The 20,079-nt window shown below is 41.4% G+C and overlaps 1 protein-coding gene across 14 annotated transcripts in view; it reads left to right on the top strand.

Annotated features, from left to right (window-relative positions):
* The window catches only part of GRIP1 (glutamate receptor interacting protein 1), a 334,511-nt gene that overhangs the window by 248,373 nt on the left and 66,059 nt on the right, over positions 1–20,079 (top strand). For all 14 annotated transcript variants that reach the window (XM_065668374.1, XM_065668350.1, XM_065668402.1 and 11 more), the window contains 5 exons: positions 992–1,127; positions 2,126–2,271; positions 5,764–5,847; positions 6,709–6,784; positions 8,140–8,285. In XM_065668374.1, coding sequence (XP_065524446.1) covers positions 992–1,127; positions 2,126–2,271; positions 5,764–5,847; positions 6,709–6,784; positions 8,140–8,285 — 588 coding nt within the window. The remainder of the gene's footprint in view (positions 1–991; positions 1,128–2,125; positions 2,272–5,763; positions 5,848–6,708; positions 6,785–8,139; positions 8,286–20,079) is intronic.

Below are 20,079 nucleotides of genomic sequence, written 5' to 3'. Positions count from 1 at the left end.
CTAACTATTCTATGATTCTGTGATTCTGTTTTTCCAGACTACCTGGGCTGTTGGTGGTTTTAATAGGTTTTCTCTGGCTGGAAACACTGGACATGAAGTATGATTGCCTTGTGGCTTTCCAAACAGTTGTAGTCCTGCTGGAGCTGTGTACATGTAGGTTGCCGTGTGCATTGCAATATGGACATGTCATTTCGAGAGTTTGAGGCTTTTCATTGCAGGTGATCTGCATTTTCAGAGGTCTGTGGGATTAGCTTGGCATTTTCCAAGAATACTAAATGGGCAAACTGCAGAACAGGGTGTCCCAGACAGCATATGAGGGAAATTTAATGTGCACTCATGACTATGAAAGCCCTTCACTTACTTTACACCTGTGTCGTGGTTTAAGCCACAACAGCCTGTTCTGCAGAGATTTCAGAGAGTTACAGTGAAGGTGTGTTTGTGTAAGAATAGTGAATAAAACCGTTAAGATCTGATGTATTTAATGTCCACCTGGATTCTTGTCATGTTAGGTTGTGTTGATTAACACTGACATCTACTAGTGGCCTCAAAGTGAGCCTGAACCTAAGTTTTCTAGTACTGTTATACCATTGTGTCTTTTACCGTTCCATTTAATCAGTCGAAGTACTTTATAAAACATAGAGGTCAGAGGGAGAAAGCAGAAAATGAGAAAATACAGCTTCTTAAAAATGTGAAACAGCTACCTACTATTTGTAAGTGCTGCCAGACTTTGTATTTATTGCCTCTGTATAGTATGCTAGCACACTGGTGTAGTTTTTAATAACCTTTTACAGAACATATGTCTCAAATTTATCTTTATGCAGAGCCTCGCAAACAGAACTTGTGAATTGTAACATAAAGAATCTCCAGGCGTACACGTTATTTCTTATTAACACACACAATGATTTTCTTGGGAAGTAGATGACATTTTAGAAAGGCAACATCTGTGTTATCACTTAAATTTTAATAATGCAAATAATTTTTCTTTCCACAGAGGAATTCAAGGGCTCAACAATAGTTGAATTAATGAAAAAAGAAGGCACCACCCTAGGGCTTACAGTATCAGGTGGAATCGACAAGGATGGGAAACCAAGAGTATCTAACCTTCGTCAAGGAGGAATCGCTGCTAGGTAACTACATCTCAAGCCACCAAATGTATTACACGATGTGATTGCTTCAGAAATACGTACCGCATCAGAAAGGTCACTAACAAATATGTGACTAGATGCATCTATAATGGCAGCCCATCAGGCTCAGAGAGAAATGGCAACAGCTGGCCCCCCTCTTCCCTCAAGGCTACTTTGTCAGAAACTAGAAATACCAGCGCGATATTTGAAAGTCATCCTAAGACTAATTAAGTTTCTTTTAAGTTATATGATATTTTTTATATATTTTTTGTCCTTGAACAAAAACTTGAGAAAAGTGGCATAAAACAGTGAAGTGAAAAAATGAAATAGAAAAACTAACCATAGTACTATTATATGTAACCATATATATAACCATAACTATTACATATAATGGAAAAAGTAGCCATAGTAATACCAGAATTTATTAAAAAAATACACAGAAAAGGCAACAAAAATCAAAACCCAGAACCAAACTGTTCATGAGCTGGTTTTAAGATTAAAGAGAGTCTAAAGTCATAGCTACCTTGCTCACTATTACAGTGGGAATAAAAAAGCTGTTATTCATGAGTGAAACAAGTCAAAAGGTAAAGGTTAAGCTAAGTCCTTCGAAGTAACTGTGGCCTGTCTCCTGTAGCTGCAGTTAGTTGTGTATGCAACTGTTGTTAAAAAAAAAGGGTTTAGATGCTTCCCAAAGAGAGAGAGAAAGATGGGGACATAAAGAAGACAGTTTCCCAGATCCTATGCCCAAACTAGTTAAGTCATCTGACTCCTTTACTGTACAGCTGGTTTTGTACATCAGAAATCAATAACGCAACACCCTTCTTATTTTAATATTTAACAAGATTAAGATCTGAAAATGCTGCTTCCTGTTTGAAAGATGAGCTTATTTTAATCTCGATGAATGGAAACATATTTCTTACCTACACTAACCTGTAATTTAAAGGATTTAGTTTGGCCCAGCAGATCTGTCTTTAACCAAAGGAATATGTATTTTTTCCTAGGAGTGACCAGCTGGATGTAGGGGACTACATCAAATCTGTGAATGGAATCAACCTGACCAAATTTCGCCACGATGAGATCATCAGCCTGCTCAAGAATGTTGGCGAGAGGGTTGTTTTAGAAGTGGAATATGAGCTGCCTCCAGTCAGTAAGTAACAGCAGAGCAAACTGTAACCTATGCAGAATAGCAGACATGTTGTCAGCGGTGAGATGGGCATGGTTGGTGTCCTGATTTTAAGCCACAGTAGTTGGTGATCTTCATTTTTGGTCGTGGTTGTTTTCTTTTATTCTTTTCCTCTGGCTTATCACAGAACATGGAAGCAGGATGAGAGAACTGGCAGTACAGGGGGATGCTCTCAGAAATGCACAGGTGTTTTTAGAAGCATAAATACCATCAACAACAGAACAGAGTCCTCAACCTTCACTGTTTTGTTGTTGTAGTTCATTTGTTTACAACTTTGAATACTGGGAATCAGGTTAGGTAGATTCCAGGGCAAGAGAATCTTTCTTGTTACAGTAAGGTCTTTTGAGATGAGACCGATGAATATCTGTGAGTTCTGCCTCTGCATTTTCCTTCCTTCTCTTAATTTGCAGCGCCCTCCTGCTCTCCCAGATAAACAACATACTTTGGGACTTTTCCAGTCTTTTCTGGCATCACTTCCAGGCAACATCTCATTTCTAGAGCAGAAGACGCAGTGGGCTAAGCCATGGGGATACATAAACTTGCAAGAATTGTGTGGCTGAAGCAAGGGCTTCTCACTGAGCAGGATTGTCTTCAAAACATAAATCTATGCCGACGCTGAAGTAACAAAGTGCTACTGAATGTTTTCTTTGCCTCTCCTTTGCTCATTCTTTTTGTGCTTATGTCTTTGACTGTGCATCTGTAGGGGAAAAACAGTGGGAATTGAGGCTATCAGGTATGAAGTGAAAGCCAGAGAAATGGTGAATTGGAAATCCAGGACCTAAAGTGAAAGAGTGAGTGGCTGGCTGGCACCACCACTAGGCACACCTTTGAAAGAGTGTGCGCTCTTTCATGCTGCTCACTGGAGGAGAGAAGATACTGTTTGCTGGTGGTCAGCCAGGAAAATCTGCAGAGCCAACTAGGAAGCTCCCGTCTCCTTAAATAAAGACTTTCCTCGCAATAGATGCCAAAAAATCCATCACTCTCTTTGATGCTCAGGGGTGGATGAACTCCCCACTGCTTTCTAGCAGCTGCAGAGCTAGTCTAATCACATACTTGGTTTTTTATGACCTCCTGACAACCACCTTAATATGTTTTGAATGCGCTCTGTTGATGAGTGTTCGCCTGTGGTAAGGGAACTTCAGAAGCACTGTGTTTGAGTTAATGAAGTCAGCTGAGTGCAGAATTATTTTGCTGGTGATGTAATTGGTTTATGAGTATTATTTGTTTTGCACTTACTAAGTGGGCTTCCTTCTGTTACACCTGCCGTTGGCATATGTGCCACTCTCGTCCACTGAAACAGGATTTTAGCGTGCTAAATTACAGTAGCGATCATAACTTTGTCATTAAGTCCTTGGAATTTCTGACTTCTTTATACAATCATCACCAAAAAAGTTGGAGATAATTAGCAGTTTAGTTGTTCCATCAGCTTCTAGTGAACAAGCTAAACACAGTGCCTCCATTATGCACAGAAGTTTTCCAGTAGGTTATGTGGTGAAGTCCCGGCACCTCCTTCCGTGCCCAATACCTAATGACATTCTACTGTTGTTCTTGTGGTTGCCCCTCTGAGAGAGGACTACCGTGGTTTCAGAGTGGGGAAATGTCAGAGCTTTAATAAAGATGGATTAAATCTGGCTGAGCACTAGTAAATCCCACTCCCCCTGGTGCTTCCTTCCCTGTCTGTCAGTGTTCACAGCAAGAGCTTCCAGATGCTATTTTCAGCATGAGCCACCTCAATGTTTTTAACTGGAACATGAGCCATGCCTGCCGCTCATTTGCCTTTTGTTGTCGCTAGAGGTTTCAAGGACTCCTTTCCCCTGCCAGGGTGAGGCTGGGGTGGAAGAACAGCCACCTGGGAGGTTGGTCCCCAAGTGGAAGGATGCTGCGTGCTATTCCTTGTTGCTGAACTACGAATTTTGCCTGTCCACAGTGGAGGTTACAGGCCAGACCAAGCAGATTAGCAAGCGTGGATTCAGCTTGAGCTACGCACAGGGCCACTTTCTCCTGACAGTGAAAGCAAGAGCTGTCTTCTTTCCGTAATTCAGTCCTTTTCAGTCAGCAAAATGTTTCCAGCTGAAAAGGAATCAGCCACATGTACTTCAGTAACATGGTCCTGATCTTCAAGCTGTAGCTGGAATTAGTGTAGTCCAGAGCAATGCTTTGGAGGGCTGTTTTTCACCTGTTTTCCTAAGGAATTTAGATTTATGTGATTTCTCTGGGTGGTTCTTCTGGTTCCCTGCAGTAACTTTTTTAATAACGATTGAAAGACTCCAAAAAAACTGAACATTACAGTACATTTCATAGAAGTAGGCACTCGAGTGTCTATTGAGAGCCCCCAAGCAGAGGAGTCCTCAAAAAGAGAGGCATGAAGCACTTAAAAGGGCACCACTGCTTCCTGGGGCCTTTCATGGCCTTCCCATCTCTGCAGCCTCTTGTGTCCATTCCCCACTCGGGGTATCCTAATGGGAGACACGGAAACTGATTGCTGCAGGCAGGAGCATTAAAGGACATAAGTTTTCATCAGTACTGCTGCTCACAGAACAATTATTTTATAGAGGGATGCGGTTTTTAGTGTTTGTGTGCATTGTGCTGTTTGCAGTATCTTCCTGGAACCTGGGAAGTGTGTGTGCATGTGATTTTTCCCCAGTGTTCTCTTCCTTTGGAAAAGGCAGCACTTACACCCTGCCAAAGCTTTTCCTGTAAAGCCAATAGTGAACTGGCAACTGGTCTCTTAACAGCGGTGGTTTCAAATTCTGTGAAGTGGATTATCACACCCAGATGTGTTGCTACGTGCATTAGACTTCTCACCTCCTCACCCAGCTGGGCACCGCTGCTTTAGTGCTTACAGGGGAAGTACTGACTACAAGTCAAAGACTATTTTTTACTCCCTTAGCAATGTGGAAGGAGCATCTTAGATTTTGAAAAAGGAAAAAAAACCCAAAACAAAACCCAGTCCTTATGGTATGAAATACTTTCTGCTTATTAATCTAATAATCTGTGATTAGAGGTACACCTTAAAAATCTCAACTGTCTTGACTTTAATCCTAATCAATGTTTTGATGGCTGAACAACCAATTCCAGGTAGCTTTAAGAACTTGTCATTTTTGTGTCTCGTTGTGTATTTCCATCTTCTCTAGCTCTCTTCTGTAACTAAAGGAAAAGCAAAATTATGCCACAATTTAAGCAATAAGGCTCCAATCCCTCGCCTGTTGTGTGCATCTGTGGCTCTTTTCCCAAACAGCTGGCGATCTGCAAAATACCCAACCCAAAATGCTCTCAAAAAAGAGGAGGAGTTGATAGGTCCTTAATCTGACTCTTCTGTACGGGAGTTTTTCCAGTCGTATGACCAGGAGCACAGTATCTACCTTAAACTGGGAAAAGTGCAGATGTGTGTGTAGAACTGGGAAAACAATAACAATTGAGTTTTGGATTATTTATTTATTTATGTATTTATTTTAGCTGTACAAGGATCAGGTCTTGTCTTCAGAACTGTGGAAGTTACTTTACATAAGGAGGGGAACACTTTTGGATTTGTGATCAGAGGTGAGTTACCATTAAATCTGAGCTGTCTGTATTTTCTGAATCGCCAAACAAGTTGTCGGTTTTTATGGCATTTCGGAATCGTGTCAAGATTTCTGACGCCCAGTCTGTAAAATGCTCAGGGATTTATGTGTTCTGTTTTCCATGCAGTCATGTACTGCTTCTGTGAGCCACTCTAATATTTTTTCTATGGAAGAAGAGTAATTAATCAGCTATGCCAAGACCACGAGAAGCTTTGTTTCAGATTAGACCAGATCCTGCTACCACTGAAATAAGCAGGAAGACTGTAGTTCTGTAAGAAGATTCACATATGGTACATGTATAAATTAGGTTGATTAATTGTGCTGATAGTCTGAATAGTACAACAAAAGTGTTATCAGTGAATGGGAGAACAGAAGAAAACATGCAGCTGTTAAATAATATACCCCAATTATAAATTATTAGCTTTTTTCAGGAAAAACTTTTTTTTTTTATTAAATATATAAATTCCTTAGTGACCACTTACTATTCTGAGTATACATGAAGTACAGGTGGTTTTTTCTCTGTACAGCAAACAGTGCAGAGCTGTAAGTTTTCACACTGAGATCGTATTTACAGAGTAAGGGTTCTAAGAAAAACATATACATTTATTAAGAATCACTCTGAAGAAACATTTTCTAAAGAATCATCTATCCCATAGAGTAGGTCACTTTTATTTTAGGATAAGATTCCGTGGAGGTTCACATTAATGGCATGGCCATTTTTTAATCTTTTTAGCCCATCTGTCAGTATGCATGCTGCAAGATTTAGGCTTTCCATTTAGCAATCAGCTTTCATAAACTACATAGAATGAAGGCGTGCTTTCTCTCACTTTTCCCTTTCTAGGTGGAGCACACGATGACAGAAATAAATCTCGTCCTGTTGTAATAACATGTGTTAGACCTGGAGGGCCTGCTGACAGGTACAGTTCATCTTTCTCTGGAGTGCTTGTGAAAGAGAAATGGAGAAAAGTGAATTATTTGGGGCAGAAGTTAGGAGTTGGAGTCAAGTGGGTACATTCAAGCCTGTTCCTTTGAAAATCATGAATTATGTATTCAATTAGAATAACAACAGGAATAGGCAACCACAAAGGCTCAGCGCATCATGGTGTGTGTGAACGATAGTTTAGCATGATGCATGTTACATACTTCAAGACTTTCCCGTTAACTTTAAAAAAACAACCCAAAATAATTAGAAAAAATGCCCGCAGTAGGTCAGAGCACATTTTTCTTCCATCTTCAGACAACTGATGTAGCTTTTTATGCTCTTACCACTCTTGCACTTCAGAAAAAGTACTGTCATGTGTTTGGGTGTTGTTTGTATTGTTCTTTTAAGATGCTTGTACGTATCTGCGTGTGAGTTCACACATAACTTCACCTGGACAATTTCTGAGTACAGATTCATGTTTTGGCCCAATGAACATGTATTTATGTAGTACCATCTTGTAGCTGCATGAAATAAGAATATTCACTTTATTTATATGTATGAATTCTATTTTCAACAATTACATTTGTGTCCTTAACAATTAACGAAACTTAAAAGGCAGTTTCTTTAAAGTGGATTGATTATTCTGTAGCCTATGTTGACCTTTTTTGACCCTGAAAACGCTGATTGAGAAGCAAATGGTGCAAGAGAGTGTTTGTCTTTTGTCCCCTTTCTTAACCACCCTCGTATCCCTTGCTTTCTTGTTTCTCTCCCCAGTTCTTGAGACAACAATGTTAGTACTACATTTTCTATTATAACATGGAATACATTATGAGATAGACCTGGGAGGCAGTGTATATTTATAGCCAAATTGGTTTTAGATAGGAAGAAAAGAAAAATTGAATTATCCAAGTAAGGGCTATTTTTGAAGAAAATCAGTAAATAAGCATTCATGTTTTGCAATCTGTTTCTGCACCCGTGTGTTTGCACATCATATTTATTTTTAAGAAAACATTGGGGGAGGAGATGTTTATGCATAAAAGAGGAGTTGTGTCAACAAGGCAGAAAGCAAGCATATGTTGAAGCAGAAGCTATACTTAGTTGCAATTTAAGGTGACTTGATTACTTAGGTACGTGGTAAGCCGTTTTCTAGTCGCTGACTTTCCAATTACAGCAATTTCGTTTCCACGGCGCCCTCTGAATGTTCTCACTGTCAAAGTAAATGTTAAGTGTTAAGGCAAGAGGGATGGATGTCAGAGAGGGTGTGATGGAATCACTTTGCATAAAAATGATATTATCTCCAAATCAATTTATCTTATATTAATAAAGTTCATTCCTTTAATCTCCCTTCAGAGAGGGCACAATCAAACCCGGAGACAGACTGCTGAGTGTTGATGGTATCCGACTGTTGGGAACAACACATGCTGAAGCCATGAGTATTCTCAAACAGTGTGGACAGGAGGCAACTCTGCTGGTTGAATACGATGTCTCAGTGATGGGTAGGTTAAGAAGTGGGGCTGTAGTTCTGGCAACCATCTGTTGTGTTTTGCTGCATGTTCTTGATGGGGTATTTTAGAAATGATTGTGACCTGTTACGCTCCTAGTAGCGCTGCTGTTCCTTTCCGCACCGTATCATTAATCTTGGGTTCATAAGGAGGTGAGCAGTATTTTACTGCAATTTAGCATTCTGACATTTCATGGTTTGTAGAGTGAAACCATAGTGCGGATGCTATGAAAGTAACTTTTCCAGTGGCTAGGTTATAATAAAGGTTAATGAAGTGTAAGCATTTCTGTGTCACATGAAAAAGGGGTTTACCTGCTCCAACAAGAATTGATTTGCCTTTTGCTAGTGCTGCTAGATGGCCAAGACATTATTAAAAAGAGTCACAAAACCGCCACACGCAAAAGAACAGGGAAGAGAAAATTTGTTAAGAAATGTAGAGGTGGCAAATCATGGCTTGAAAGATGAGTTTACACAAATCTTGATTGAACTTACTGAAGATATGGAAGGTGTTTTGGAAAGTCAAGGGCAGCAGATGATTTCTCACATAAGACTTGGGATTGAGTTACTTCCATTTGTTTTGGAAGTTGTCATGTCCCCTCCCTTTTTGCAAGATTCAGAAAATTCATGGCAGCGAGAAACAAAAATACTCACCAGTCAGACAAAAATATTTCTTCTCTATTGGGGGATCTTTCTCTTCTTTTTCTCCTCAGTTCCAGGGTCGGATTTTTAGCCTAGCAGTAAAGCAGCCTCATAGGAATTGGTGAAATAGCATTGTCAAACTTAAAAGCCTTGGAAAAGATTAATACTTAGAATAATAACGGGCATATATTTGTTTATGGTGGAACAGCCCTCTTTGTTCTCTTCCAAGACAGATTCTATTAGTAGTAGTAATATCATTATTGTCATTATTGTTATTGTTATATATCTCTGTGTACTTGTCTATTAAGAATGGAGGGACAGGTTTGCGTGGTGTCTGGCAGGCCTACTGGACAGTTGTGCAAGGTTCATGTGCAGAAGCGTGGAAACAGCTCAGCATCTGGGCAGGGACTTCCCATGCGGGAAATGAAGATGCGAATGATCCTGTATCATATCCTGCAGATGATCCTGTAACATGAAGAGAACTAGAATTTAGGTGTTTTCATTTCTTTCTTCTTCTTCAGCAGATGGCAGATGACCAGACTCTGTTTATCATCACACTTAAAACCAGATTCCTTGTACTCCACTTGCTCTAAGAATGAGATCTTGTTGAAAGAAAGAAGCCCTGGCTTTAGACAAATGAAGTTCCCAGCAAGGCTTTCCTTTCAGAGAAAGCTGTCATCCCCATTCTCCTGTGTAGCCCAGGGAGGGAACTGGCCCCTGTTTCACTGAGGGTATTTTAAAAGTCTTTGCAGGTTTGTGTGAGGACACGACCACACCATGAGAAGCACTGTTGTGCTCTAAGCTGCAGTTGTTCAGGGCAGGAACCTTCTTTTCAGTGTTACTTGGATAGAGCTCAGGGCAGGCAGATCCAGAACTTAGTTGGAGGTTTATAACTGTACAGGCAGTACCTACCAGTTGGTCTCTTCATCTTCTCACATTGTCTCAATAAACTCTGCTGTCTCCCTTTTGATGTCAGTAACAAATCTGTATTTATTATTCCTGCCTTCCTGGCAATGAACGTGTAATGCTGTGAAAATTCGAACAGGAAGAAGAATCTGAGACTTGGGGAGTCAGAAAGAAGGAAGGAAAAGGGTATCAAACACAGGGAAATGTATGAGATGGTGGTCCTGCATTGTCTGCGAGGAGAAATAAGGAGGGATCCAGCAGGTTTTCTTTCTAATGCATCGTGATTTTGTTAGATTTTATCTAGCCCCCCGTAGGTTTTGATTTTTTTTCCAGAGTGCGTGCCCTGCTTAGTCTGCTGGCAGTGGTGTGAAAAATCTTGTTGGGAAGCTTTCTTTTCTTTCTGCATTTATGTTATTACCATGGTGGAAAGGCTGAAGATCACTCGTCCTAATCCATTGATTCCTGGCCCAGGAGAACAGTGCTGATTTTAATCTTCACGTACTTCTGAAAGAGCGGTGAACTCGAAGTTGGGAGTAACATGAAAGGGAGGCAATGAGCTATGAAGAGAAATTTAAGAATTACAGAAACGTTACTCCGTTCCCCAACTCTTACGCTACCCACAAGACAAGCTATTTGTAATGCCATTTCAGGGTTGATCTGAATATGAAAATAGGCTAAAAGGGTAGGAAGGGCATTGGGTAAGGTGGCTTAAGGATGCTTGAAACTAGTTTAGTAGGTTAGCCTGATGAGAGTGGGGGGAAAAAACCCAAAAGTTACATAAAATTCTGGTGCATTCTCTTCCTGTACAGTATCTTGCTCCTAGAGCTATAATTGTACCATTACTTGCTTTAATATCCTCTCTTCTGTTAGCAGATGTTTATATCCTGTAAAGGAGCGTTCTGTGTGGCCAGAACTGGAAAAGGACATAAAATATACTCTGATAGCATGAAATTGGAACTTGATTTAAAATGGTTGCACTAGATGAAGAAAGTAATTCTGAACTATTTTTCAGCTACAGTCCTGTAGTGTGTAACTGGCTTTTTATACTCCTGTAAGCATAAGCTGTTTCAGAGGTGCTATATTTCTTGAAGCTTAGTTCCTTTGCCTGAAGTCTTCAAGAGGTCACCTGGGAAGCTTGTACATTTTATTGTTTCTGGAACCTAGACAAACTGGAGTAAAAAGAATATCATGGGGTTCTGTGAAGGGTAATTATGTGTGTATATAACGTAGGAGATGTGGCTAGTCCCATTGAACTCTCTGGGGTTACACTTGTGCTTGCTTAAATACATCCTGAAGCGTCCTGCTTGGCTGGATCCTAGGAAGTAAACTTGTCAATTCTGCTTCTTGGAAGAGGTGATATTAGCTTGTTGGGGTTTTTTTTGCTACTGAAAATGTTTCCAGGTTGGTGTGTGGAGTATACTGCAGTATAGTTTCTAAGAGATCTTAAATAGTAGGAGTTTGGAAATACCAAGATAATCCCCAAGGAAAACAGGAAAACATCATTTCTGAGAAGATATTTTAGGACCTGATAAAAGTTACATTTGAAGTTGTGGAAGGCAGCAATCTTCCACATGTCTGTTTTCCAGAATACCTCCTCCAATCATGAAGCAATGTGGTTGCTTATTCCTGCGGGTTTTATTTTGTGAGGCTTTAATAATGCTTTGCTTCAGTATTTGCAGAGGAGATGGATGTGGTGACTTGCCCTGCGCTTAACTGTGTGTGAGTAGCATAAACTTCATGGGCTTTATCACTTTTCTTTGTAATCCTTACACCTGAAGTGTCTGAGCTTTATGGTTATGTGAATAACCTGTGACAGGAGATGTTTGAATATTACAGCTCTCTCCGCCATATGACTATACCTGTGCCCCTCATGTTGTGGAAGTGAAGGAGAAGAAGCAGAGTGGTGCCTAGCAGTGACTTGCTGCCACTGCCAAAATAATTTTGCAGCCTGAATCCTTTCCTGTGGCAACCAAACAGCAAATGTTAATTCCAAGCTATAAACTTAGGTTGGGAAGACTGAAGTTCTCACTCTTTGGCAGTGGTCTGGGTGAAGTGTCCTACCGAGCTGCTCAGAGCTTGAAAGCTGTAGGTCAGGCATTGTCAGTCAGAGAGAATTAGAATGCAGTGCGAATCACAAGCTGCAAACAGAGATTCACAATGCCCCTCTCTAAAATAAGAAATAAAAGGTTATGACTGCATGTCTTTGGAAGCAGAGCAGATGCAGTTTCCCTTCAGGTTTTCCAAAATCTGCCAGGATGCTACTGGGCTTTCTTTTGTCTCTGTAATTGGGGTTGCATCTGCTTGTGTAATCTTCCAGATTTACTCCAAAAGGGAACATTCAGAAAAGTAATGACTACCTTGAGTTTAACTTCTGGCCCGCAACATTTGTATGTAACTCTAGTTCATAAATTGCTGCTGCTGAGCTTTTGAGCAATCTACTTTTTAAATTTTGAGTGTTCTTGTTAGAGTAATCCTTGATTCAAAGGGTAAAACAGAATCATAGAATAGTTAGGGTTGGAAAGGACCTTAAGATCATCCAGTTCCAACCCCTCTGCAAGGGGCAGGAACACGTCACACTAAACCATGTCACCCAAGGGTCTGTCCAACCTGGCCTTGAACACCACCAGGGATGGAGTATTCACAACCTCCCTGGGCAACCCATTCCTGTGCCTCACCACCCTCACAGGGAAGAACTTCTTCCTTATAGCTAACCTGAACTTCCCCAGTTTAAGTTTTAACCCGTTACCCCCTGTCCTATCACTACAGTACCTAATGAAGAGACTCTCCCCAGCATCCTTATAGCCCCCCTTCAGATACTGGAAGGCTGCTATGAGGTCCCCACGCAGCCTTCTCTTCTCCAGGCTGAACAGCCCCAACTTCCTCAGCCTGTCTTCATACGGGAGGTGCTCCAGTGCCCTGATCATCCTCGTGGCCTCCTCTGCACTTGTTCCAACAGCTCCATGTCCTTTTTATGTTGAGGACACCAGAACTGCACACAATACTCCAGGTGAGGTCTCACAAGAGCAGAGTAGAGGGGCAGGATCACCTCCTTCAACCTGCTGGTCACACTCCTTTTGATGCAGCCCAGGATACGGTTGGCTTTCTGGGCTGCGAGTGCACACTGAAGCCGGCTCATGTTCAGTTTTGCATCAACCAACACCCCCAAGTCCTTCTCTGCAGGGCCGCTCTGAATCTTTTCTCTGCCTAACCTGTAGCTGTGCCTGGGGTTGCTCCGCCCCAGGTGTAGGACCTTGCACTTGTCATGGTTGAAGAGTTAATTACTGTTAGCACAGGATAAACAGTTAACTACTGTTTAACTGTAGCTAAGTGTGTCAGAACTTTGGCACAAAGGTAAGCTTTTGTTAGCTATTTGCACCTGAGAGACACTCCATCTTTCACTGGGTGTTTGTCATGGTTTAAACCCAACCATGCAGCTCCTTCACTCACTCCCCCCCTTTTTCCCTCTTTCTTTCCTCCCCCCCCTCCCCCCCCCCCACCACCACCACCTCCCGGAGTGATGGGGAGGAGAATCAAGAGAATGTAACTCCCACGGGTTGAGATAAGAACAGTCCAGTAACTAAGGTATAACACAAACCACTGCTGCTGCCACCAATGATAATATTGATAAGGGAAATAACAAGAGAAGAGAATACGATACCACCGCCAAACGAGTTTGACCCCCCCTGAAGAGAGCCCGTGCCTTTCCAGGTAACTCCTGGTTACCTCCCTGGGCATGATGTACTGTGGTATGGAATACCTCTTTGGCTAGCTTGGGTCAGGTGTCCTGTCTCTGCTCCCTCCTGGCCTCCCCTCGTTCCTGGCAGAGCGTGAGGCTCACAAAGTCCTTAGTCAGGGTAAACATTACTTAGCAACAACTGAAGCCATCGGTGTTATCAGCTCTGCTCCCAGGCCAAAAGTCAAACCACAGCGCTGCACCAGCTGCTAAGAAGGAGAAAAATGACTGCTACTGCTGAACCCAGGACAGTATTCATAAAACGGAGTAAGGTCAAAGGACCTGCACAGGAGGTTCAATTCTGGGGACTAAAATGGCAAGATGGACGTAGTTCAAACGTCTTAGTTCAAACCCCTCTGTGATCTTCAGGAATGAAGGAAATTATTGCACATTCAAATTCCATATGTTTCTCTGGCTTCTTTAACAACTCTGGCACTTATTTGAGCCCAAATAGATTTGCTGGAATGTAGTATCCTGTAATTGCTCTCTGCAAAACAGACACGGTCAGCTTGTTTTTCAGTCCCAAGCTTTCCGAGTAACCCTGACATGAAACTGGTCAGCTTTAGCTAGAGCAACAGCCTCAATTTTCTGAACTTGACATTTACCACTGGTGCAGCTTTCTAGGGAATTATTAACACAATCACTTGCTTGTAAATCTGACAGGAGTTTACCAAACACTGCCCAAGCTTTTTGCCTCCTTGAGTTCAGCCGTTCTAAAAAAAACCCCAACCAACCAAACCGAACAAAAGGCCGTAATAATTTTGTGAGACTACATTTAAAGAAATCTGCCTCACCCTGCAGTAGTTTTGCCTGACAAGAAGAGCGCTAGGGACAGAAAGCTTGCACAGCAGGAAGATCAGGTGAGGTAATCTGTGATCCAGTGTCGACTTTCAGTAATTTGTGCAAGACAAGAAATACAGAAGAAACAAGAACTTATGGACTGCCCCTTAAGTTTCGTAAAGCAGTATCACTCAAGCATATCCAGAACGATGGAGACCTTTAAGAGCTGTAGAGTTTTACAAGGCCAAGGAAGAGGAGCTCCAGAGATTCCAAGGACAGACTCAAGATCCGCATGAACCTAATAAATGTTGCAAGACCTTGAAAGCTGAAGGAGAGTCGGGAGGCCTGTAGGATTCCACGCTGTCTTTTTCTTTCTGTTTCTTTATAAATTTAAAATTAACATTTCCTTTGTGTCTTACAAGTCTTTGACGGAACAGATCGGCAGTGTACTCTAGCATTCAACTGCAACTGCAGCTCTCCTGGCTGTCATCGAGCAGCAGACCTAAATCCCTTGGAATCCTAAATATGAATTAGTTGCTTAAACCTTTAAAGAAGCTTCCTTTCTTATGTTGCTTCAGAGACAGATTGAATGGAAATTAATGTGCAAAGCAAAGGTCAGGATAGCTGTATTGGTTGAAGTATTGCTCTACTTTAAATACTGCTACACAAACACATACACAAATTACGCTAGAAGACAAACGTTTGAAGTCAAAAAGTTGAGCATGCCAGGTGGGAAATGTCAGGGTTGGGATTGTCTGCTCAGCCTCCGTCCAGCTGGGTGTGCATGCAGTATAGTCCCAGGACCCACAAGGAGAGATAATAACCCTTTTACGCAGCTATTCATTTTGAATTTCCTTTCTGTCGTCCGTATGTGACCACAGGCTTATCGAAGGCACTGCCCAGATCCTTGCCTGCATGAAAAGTTATTAATTTCCTGGTGGTTTTTTCCTGAGGCACTAATCCTGCCACAGTTTGAGTGCTTCAGGCAATATGCGTGTCTCAAGGTCATTCCAAATGTATTGGCTCTTTCTTAAGGCAGAAAATGATAAAGGCATATCTCTAACAGTTCCAGAAATACCCACTCGCGGATGTGTCACTAGGTAAAGCACATGAGGTTTTTTGTCTCTCCTAGAGGCCAGTGCATGATTTAAGTTCATGCTGCACAAACTAGGCAGATATTTAAATCTGTATGTTATGGCATGTTAGTCTCTCATGCTACTGTACAAGTTCCTTATTTATCACACTGTATTTGTACTTTCCGCTGTCAGTGCCAGATAGCTGCATCAGGGACATTAGTATGAACTGACAGTCAAGTGTGGATGTATACAGTAAGTGCTCTCTCTGTAGTGCTAGCTTGTTAGGGTTTCATCTAGTGAAAGATAAATGTTTTGGAATATGACTTATCCTTGGCACCAAAAGAGGCTGTTTCCATCAGACAAGTCTGAGGCTTGTGATTTTTTTCTGCTGTTGAGTTTTCTGGCTTTCAGGACTGCTTTTTTTACAATAGCAAGCGAGGATGGGTTATTCCTTTTAACACTTCATTTCTCACGCTCTACTAAATATGACATGCTGACTTCACTGAGTCTCATCATAAGCCTGTAAGAGGATTGATATCTATGGGTGAGGCATCAGTTCCTGCTTGATTGCCTTCTTAGTCTGCTCTGTCTACCTGGCTTAAAAGGAAGATAAATAGCTTTTTAATACCTCTCAAGATAAATGGGTAGCAAGGAAACCTATGGTAAATAGGCATTATGGTTTAAAAAAAAAAATGCAGCATTTTGGGCAGGCAAACTCAAAACCCATTCCTTGATTCATCAGTACTTTTTGTGATCAAGAAGAGGTAACTGCCGCTGAGTGCGGGTAGTGAAACAATAAAATGCTTGCAGTTAGAGACCAGTATAGTTTAAATGTGCTTTTCAGCCTTTACCAACGTTGTGACAAAAAGGGAATCTGGTACTTCAAGGCAGCAGTCAGGTGTCTGCTCCCTGTTAAATGACTTTCTTTTGCAGCTTCCTCTTTATGCCATACACACCTGCCACCCAAGTCATCCGCTGCTAGCTCCCTCAAAACTTACAGTGCTTTTCTTATGGATGGGACATTTGTTTCATAATGAGGACTGCTGAGTAGTGACAGAGGTGTGGAATGGGGCCTTGTCAGAAAATAGCACTTCTCTATCTAATGAGTGGTATCACTGTGTTGCATAACCATCAGTTTGTCATTTCCCAATATTTGTATGAGCTTGCAACCTAGGTTTCTTCAGGGGATAAACTTTATATCTGACTTCTGTACCCAAATACTTCCTCAAACGAGTGATAACCATTAAGTCCACTAGTCTGCTCCCTGTTAGCTCGGTTATCAGATCAGCTGTCAAGCACAGTACCTATGTGCTTCCTGGGTACCAGAAAAGACTTGAGAGACGTAAGTGACCAGTGGGTTTCAAAGGCATTTGCTTACAGTGGAGAGCTATAAAGGTTCAGGATCACATGTTCCTTCATGTCCATTTCATGTAAGCATAATGATTTTTCCCTCTGTTCTTCATTCTTACTCTGGTTCCTTGCTGCATTACTGTCTTCTTTTTTTCTTTTCCCAGCAGCTGCTTGATTTTCCCTTTCCTTACTGACCTAGTTTGAGTCTTCTTTTCTAGACGGTCCTAAATCCCCAACATGCTATTCCCTCTTGTTACAGCCTATTTTTTTCCTTCATCGTTTGCCAAGTAAGGCTTAGGTGATTTTCCAATACATTTCTCTCACACTGCTGACTTACCTCCATAAAGGCCTTTTGCAATTTTCATGTCTGTCCTTCTTTCACCTATTCTCAGCAAACCATTCCAAAATTACTTGTACTGCAGCTTCTTTTCAAATCAGCCACCCTCCCTCCTCAGTTCCTCCCCTTCTTGCCCCCAAAGTCCCATTCTGCCTCCTCCTGGCTCTTCAGTTATTCTCTGTGCTGGATCTGCTAGATAATGAAGACACACAGAGAACATAAATTTCCAGTATAAACCAAAACAATACGGTTCTCCCTAATGGTGCTCTCAGACACCGCTGACCTGTTTCACCTCTCACACTAAGAGAAGAAAAAACCACAGCCTGGGGTAGGTCACCGTCATAAGAAAAAATGACACCAAATGTCTGAACTGTGACCAAGTTGTAAGCAATTAAAACTGAGATGTTTTAATGAGCAGCATCTGTGATTCCCAAGCATATTTGTCCTATAGAATGTTGGTTTACTTCCTTTGCTCTGCCTGGTTATGATTTGTGGTTACTGTTTGATAGCCGTGTTGCTAAGCAGATGATTACAGAAGGGAGGAGTTGTCATGTTTTACAAGAATTTAATAAATCTTACAGATACTTCATTCTTTACAAACTTCTTGAACATCCCTAAAGAGAAATAAATAGAGTTAGGTGAACCATGTGAGTTACAAATTACTCTAACAGGTCAGATTAACATTTATCTCGGGCGCCTTTGAAACCATGGCCATTAAAAGCAGATTAATAAATATTGCTTTGTATGGGAGAAAAAAACTGTAATGGTGAAATGAGATGTCTCTGTGAAAGAAAACTAAAGGTTAATTATCATAACTAACTAGGAAATGGTGGGGGAGTTATCTTACAAGTTCCACTTCGTATATGAAGATACTAAGGTTTATTTGCTGTGTGCTGAGAGTAATGGACATATTTGTCTTCAGACTTTACAGGAAGGTGAAACCTATACTTGTGTGCAAAGTCTAAATTGTGTACAATTAAACAAAATCAGCCTGAAACGTATAATGTATTTCATGATGGGGACTCATTAAAATAGAGCCTTCCTAATCTGTGCTTCTCCATCCTCACAAGCATTGGTGTGACTTTTTTAGATGGTAATTCAAGGGTTTGATCCTTAAGTGGAAGCAGCCTCTCCCTGTTAAAAATACGCTACTGTGCTTTTTTCGGTATTTGAAAAGAGATGATGGAAGGAGGAGACTGCTGTAATAATCTCTTCTGTTCATCATCCAGGCTCCAAGTAAGAGGAGGGAAAGAACAAATAACCTTCATATAGATTTGGTAAAATTATGGGGAAAAAAAGGATTGATCAAATCTTTCCACTTTGCATGAGGGCTATCCAGATGTGCCATGAAATGCAGTGTAAAAGAGATTTGCCGTCTCTACTGCATGCTTATACTCTGGACAGCTGGAGGTCAGTCAAGAGTCAATGGAAGTTAGTCAATTCTTCCCTGTGAGGGTGCTGAGGCGCTGGCACAGGGTGCCCAGAGAAGCTGTGGCTGCCCCATCTCTGGCAGTGTTCAAGGCCAGGTTGGACACAGGGGCTTGCAGCAACCTGCTCTAGTGGAAGCTGTCCCTGCCCATGGCAGGGGGGTTAAAACTGGATGAGCTTTAAGGTCCCTTCCAACCCAAACCATTCTATGATTCTGTAAGATGTCTTTCAACAAATTGGCTTATCAATTAGCATGTGCTGGTCAGCAGCAGACTGACAAGGATAATGAAGTATCCGGATTTGTGCTGGCCTGGAAAAAAAAATTGAGCAGGTAGCTGAAGTAGTTAAATTCAGAGTGCAGGTGTGAAAGTTTTACAAAGAGGATGATAATGAAGCTTCTGGAGATTAAAGGATCTCCTGCCTGTGCCATGCAAGTCAATGCAAGAGAAACTCTGGGATCAGAAAAAAATCCAATTAAAAAAAAATCAGCCTTGGGTTTGGTTTAGTGGCATCGCAGTCATCCGAGAAACTAAGGACTAAGGGACAGGTTTGATTTTCTTTATATTAGGGAGAACTTGGGCTGTAACCCCAGAAGCTGCCTCTAAAAGGCCCAATCTCTAGCAGCAAAGCAGCAGCAAAGAGTCCATTCCTGCCTCCATTCCAGGGAGAGGAAAACACTAAATGGCTCCCAAGACTTCACTTTTCACTTTAAATACTTTCCGTGTTTAAAAAACACAGAACTGAACTACTCCAGCCTCTTGACTTCCTTTCACTGATGTGATACACCCAGAGTGTGCCTCACAGGTCAGGATGAGGGGAGAAAACCCAAAAATCCCTCAAATCATTTCCTGGAACACCTGTATTGGGCATAAACTGAGGGGTTAAACTTGGGTGCAGTGGGGCAGATTTTCATCCCTTTACCCTAAGGTTCATGGTTCATCATCAAGTTACAGAACATTTATGTTGAAAAAAGACAGATTTTAAAGTATGAATATTTTTAAGTATTTTGCCTAAATATGAACTTTCTCAGTTAATGGTGTTCTAGTGCTAAACTGATGCGGATGAGATCTGAAGCAGATCCTGTGAGATTGCACCGTGTAGTATTCAGCAGACAGGAGATGTATACTCTTCAGACAACACAGTACTAAGGCCTGTGAGCTGCAAATGTAGGTAGGGGGAAAAACATCAATGTCTAAGCTGAATGAGTTTATCTTGAAATCAACGTAGTTACTCAAAGATAATTGCACCAGTGCCACTTCCTACAACATAATCTTGTTACGCAGAATTACGCTTCTGATGGTGTCGCTCAGCTGTACGATGAGTGAAATGTTATGTTCTCTGTGCATTTGCTGTTCAAACCACATGCTCCTACACTAATTTCAAACATCCATAGCAACCTGTCTTTCATCTTTTTCCTGACTGCGTGGTTACCATGCTTCGTTCATTTAGAGAGATCGTTTCCGTAGCCTGTGAACTCAGTGTTTATCGGAGTGGATTGGGGAAACAGTATTGATAAAAATTGCTCTGTGTTTTAGCCTCT

This window comes from Lathamus discolor, chromosome 1 (genome assembly GCF_037157495.1).
Source record: "Lathamus discolor isolate bLatDis1 chromosome 1, bLatDis1.hap1, whole genome shotgun sequence".
NCBI classification, from domain to species: Eukaryota; Metazoa; Chordata; class Aves; order Psittaciformes; family Psittacidae; genus Lathamus; species Lathamus discolor.
Note: the sequence above shows the minus strand (reverse complement) of the source record. Positions and strands in the feature narration are given on the sequence as shown.